Source organism: Sinocyclocheilus anshuiensis, unplaced genomic scaffold (assembly GCF_001515605.1).
Source record: "Sinocyclocheilus anshuiensis isolate Anshui unplaced genomic scaffold, SAMN03320099.WGS_v1.1 scaffold694, whole genome shotgun sequence".
NCBI classification, from domain to species: Eukaryota; Metazoa; Chordata; class Actinopteri; order Cypriniformes; family Cyprinidae; genus Sinocyclocheilus; species Sinocyclocheilus anshuiensis.
In genome coordinates this window covers 2,331,474-2,336,356 of record NW_015542477.1, presented here as the reverse complement: position 1 = coordinate 2,336,356, position 4,883 = coordinate 2,331,474, and the positions used below count along the sequence as shown (strand labels likewise).

The following is a 4,883-nucleotide window of genomic DNA, read 5'->3' as shown; positions in this document are numbered from 1 at the left end:
GCTTCCGTGGGTCTCCCTCCAATAGAAATTGCTGTGGGCTTTCAATTTAAATGCAACACAAGAGATTAAACTCAGAAAATCTGCTTAAACATTTATTTTCTTTTCTACTGCCCACCTTCGCCAAACATTTTAATAAAATCAATTGTTCCACCTTAACAGCTACAAGGTTTCCTTACCATGCCAAATGAGTCAATATAACAATCAATCTAGTGTTTAAATGACATTTTCTTTACAGAAAAACATAAAGGCTACCTGTATGAAGCCCCCTCAGTCTCTGTTTTTTCCTTGTCAAAGGTAAGTAAACAGGTCCTAGTATGAGAAAAATGAGAAAACACATCAGCGGTGCAGATTACTATTCCACAGGTATGAATGCCAAGGAGTGAGACTCACATAAAAGAGAAATCAGAAGTATAGTTTCACAAACAAATAAATCATACAAAACTTTGTATGAAAAATACAGGTGCTTTCTGGACAGTTTTAGATCACAATTTCTTACCTCAAACAGAATTCCCAACCGGAATAATTGATTCTATGGCAAATCGAAACGAAAACTGAATGTCTAAATCATTCATTCAAGCACTCAGTTGCTGATATCACAAACATAAAATGGTGCCTGTTTTCACATTAATCAGGGAACATTTGTAAGACTCCAGTAGTTTGACACAATGTAAGCCTACAACACAGTCGAGCTAGCTACAAGACAAACACAGCAACAATATTACATTAATATTAGCCCACTAAAGTATACTGAGGTGATTTTCAATATAATCAATAACTGGTCTGATATCCATGGAAGACAGTGAATATTAACCAATCAGAAACGTGTTTCTAAATTACCATTTGCTGGATGGATGGATGGATGGATGGATGGATGGATAGATAGATAGTATTTTGTCATATTAATCTAGGAAAGTCTATGACAGCTACTCCTGCAGTTTTGACACAAGGCATGCTGAGATGAGCCAAACTCCATCTTGTATTAAAACTGCAGGATATAAATTATAAATGCTGCAAGTCTTGGTTTGAAAATGGCACTGGACTTGCAAAGGCCAGATAGATAATTAGTCTTCCATTCGTTATGCCTGGAGGACAGATAAGGGGTCCTTTTGTATTGTCCCATATTACACTTTAGTTGTTAAAACTAACTCCAAGGAGAGAAAATCCAACTCATAGCTTCAGCTGTCTCTCGGTGATAAAGCTACAAAGTTTTTTGCACAAACAGACGCTGAATAAATGTTTTCCTTCTTCGATAATGAAAATGTCTCAGGCCTCAGAGACAGGTGAACCTCAAGTAAACATGTTGAACATATTGAGCATGTGGTGACACGATTTCTAACCGATCTAATCAGTCATATTTCCACAGTTGTATTCGTTAGCTTATGACTTTGTCATTTTGTGCGTGTGCCGCAGATGATAGATGAGTATAGCTAAACTCATTTTCAGCCCTGTGGTCTACTCCCCATCGAAAATGAAGTCTATTTTGAACGCGCGCACGTTCACAGCTGTGGTTGGACATGAAACAGCCAAAACCGATTGAGTGCTGAATTGGACTGACAGTTGAAAGAAAAAATCCAGCTTTAGTGAAGAATCTAGGCACACATCACGCCATGGTGGTCGAAGTAAAGTAGTGTCTTTACTTGCATGATATGTCCCAGCTTGTTCATACGATATAGAGCTGATTTTTCATTTGTGATTCAAACATGTAACAATCCAAATAAGTTAGTTACCAGATACTAAATCAACCTGTCATTAACCAAGGGGAGGCGCTGTTTCTTTGGTTTAAGATCAAATACGTGACCCGAGGAGGTGTGTATTACCTGGAGAAAGGTTGTTCGCGTTCCCGCTCAATGACTGGCTCAAGATCATTGGACTTCTTCTACTATGTAAATGCCACAAAACCTTTCATCAAAGTTGTCCTAAAACCAAAATGCGTTCTTTTCTTAGAACAACTTTGATTAACTTTTTTGATATATATATAATCAATACCTGGTATGCTTTTCATGGACAACGGTGAATTTTATAGTGAATTTTGGTGATGTGATTGTTTTTAAACCAACATTTAAGATATATAGCCAGAATAGAGACTAATTTACTGCCAGGTGGTGTAGTTGCGTCATATACCAGCAGGGCAGGGTAGGGGCCATGCTAACCAGCTAAACCTTGACCCCTTGGTGCCACATAATATTTCACATTGAGGCCAAACATGTGGCTTCAGCTGTCAAACTGATCTATCAATAATAACACACTTAGTCAAGTTGTAGCTGTAATTAAGATTAAGCTAAAACATAGTTGGACTTCTCAGCTTTCTGATCATATGGTTTGTTAATGGGTTTCAGAGGTCTTGTGAAGTCTAATTATATTCAAATTGACATGTTCTTACCTGGAGGGTCCTGTAAGGTCCTTCATCAGTACCAGTAAATGAATATTAAGAATTAGTCGTCATTAAAAACAAAAAACAGACAGCTCTTATGACCATTAAACACAGCTAATTAATGTTAATGCCCTAAACATAAGGAGACCTTGAAGACTTTTCCCTCAGGCCATTCATTTAGGAGGGTCAGGAAGTTATTCATAATGAAACAGCTGCATCAAATTGAAAAGACGAAGACAAAAAGATGAATCTTTTACTGCTATTACTAATACAAGCCATTTTGTCTCTCTCTTAAAGGAGAGCAACACTGTAATTGAGAATGAATGCCTCCTGATAGACCACTTTGTTCTCATAGGGCAACCTCTTAATTTTGGATTAAAATATAGGACAAAGTATCATTAGCTATGACAACACTATTTCTCTCTTGCCATTTAAGATGAAAAAACAACAACAACAAATGCAAATGTAATGCTTAGAGCTGATGTTATTTCTGAAATTTCCTGAAATTTAGTGAAAGGCATATTTGATCACAGGCAATGATTCAAATAACCTTGATATTGGGGTGGTTCATCGCTGCATTTCATTCATTTTCAAATTCAATGTGACTAAGTTGGTGTCAGTTTCTTCCTCAAAGCCTCTCTGTCTGATGACGAGGTGGGAAATAAACTGGGGTGACACTGCTGAACACAGATTTTTATTAGTTGTGAGGTGTTCTGTGTGATTATATGCTTTTTTAAAACAATTGTGCACACCAGTTTTCTGAAACACCTCAGTTGTGAAGATTTCATCCGCATCAATATTCTGGGCTGCATGACTAAAATTAAAAGATTTTCTTTGTGTATATAAAACTGGTCTAAATTACACTCATGAGTTATCTGCATATATTATTGTCAGAAATATATATATATATATTACAGAAGCAGAGTAATATTCTACAGTTTTCTATTTTAATATATTTTAAAATACCATTTATGCCTGTGATGGCAAATCTGAATTTTCAGCATTACTCCAGTCTTCAATGTCACACGATCCTTTAGAAATAATTCTGATGCTAATTCAATGCTCAAGAAACATTTATTATTATTATCAACAGTTGTGCTGCTTAATATTTTTGTGGAAACTGCCATACATTTTTCAGGATCCTATAAATAGAATGTTTAAAATAACAGCATTTATATCAAATAGAAATCTTTTGTAACATTATAAATGTATTTTACTCTCACTTCGATTATTTAATGTGTCCTTGCAGAATAAAAGCATTTTTATATGAATAAAATAGCTGACTGACCCCAATAAAAAAAATAGCTGACTGACCCCAAACTTTTGTACTGTAGTGCGTATATAGTAGGCCTATTTAGAAAGGGCTGTGTGTGCAGGTGGATCGAATTGCAGAATGGTTTTAAATGACTCCCAGAACCAGTTCACAAGAAGTGATTCGCTAGAATTATTCGGACTTTCCAGCGCTACTGATTCAACAGCAGCTTGTCAAATGTTTACCACAGCGACGGGGCTTCACCCGAAGAGGGCGTGTCGCTGGGGGCGGGGCGGGGGCGGGGCTTGCTGCCCAACTCTCCAGCGTGAATTCACACTCTCTCCACTGCTCGTCCACATTTCACCTGCGAACTACGCACAGAGCAACCGCCTGATCTTTTCAACACACTCAACCAGAGAATTCCCTTGATACAATCAAACAACTTCCGACGTACATATCTCTGTTGAAAATTTCTTCGGACTGTATAAAAGAGAGCCGGGGTTTTCTATAAGGATGCAATCGGTTGTCTGCCTTTTCGGTGCCTTCATAGCAGCCGCTGTGTTTCATCCAGGTATGTCATTGAATTTACAATGAAAATATTGTAATCTCACGCTCCCATTCTTTCATGTAACATCGCTGGCGTATTCCGAGAATTTTGTTGAACAGGTTCGTTCCTATAGTGATCATTCGACTGTTTTACTTCCTTACATCAATGAACATCAACAAGTTTTTATTATAGCCGTTGCCGTAGTTCGTCGGCAATCATTGCCAGGTCATGTGTTGCACTTTTCATTTCTCCCACGTTAAGAACAAGAGGTCAACTCTCCACCTGACGAAGACTAAGCCATCTGTGCCCGCCTCGGACATTCACATTCATTCATTTTATCACCAGCAGTAGGGGACTGCGATAAAGCTTTCAATTTTAAAGGATTCTCAGTACAGAAAAGTGAATAGGAAGTGTTTAAACTTTTAGTGTGGACGGGTGACTTGACTTACGACGTAATGTTGTTGATACTACGCGTTTCTGTTTCGGTTCAGCCGCATCACACGCAGTGACATCACACCTGCGCGTGTTTCTGAAAATCCCATCATAGATCTATTGTATGCGTCAGTCCCAAATAGAAACTAAACGCGGACCTTAAAGGGACAGTTAAGCTAAATAATAATAATAATAATAATAAAGTCATGTCATCCTTTACTCACTCGCATGTTGTTGTTAAGAACCTGCGTGGCTTTTTTTCTTACGAAGAACACAAACTG

General features: G+C 37.7%; 1 protein-coding gene across 2 annotated transcripts in view; it reads left to right on the top strand.

Moving 5' to 3' along the window:
- Window positions 1–3,986: 3,986 nt before the first annotated feature.
- Window positions 3,987–4,883, top strand: part of LOC107693963 (CD166 antigen homolog) — a 74,855-nt gene continuing 73,958 nt past the window's right edge. For both annotated transcript variants that reach the window (XM_016493546.1, XM_016493545.1), the window contains exon 1: window positions 3,987–4,194. In XM_016493546.1, coding sequence (XP_016349032.1) covers window positions 4,137–4,194 — 58 coding nt within the window. In that variant the 5' untranslated portion in view covers window positions 3,987–4,136. The remainder of the gene's footprint in view (window positions 4,195–4,883) is intronic.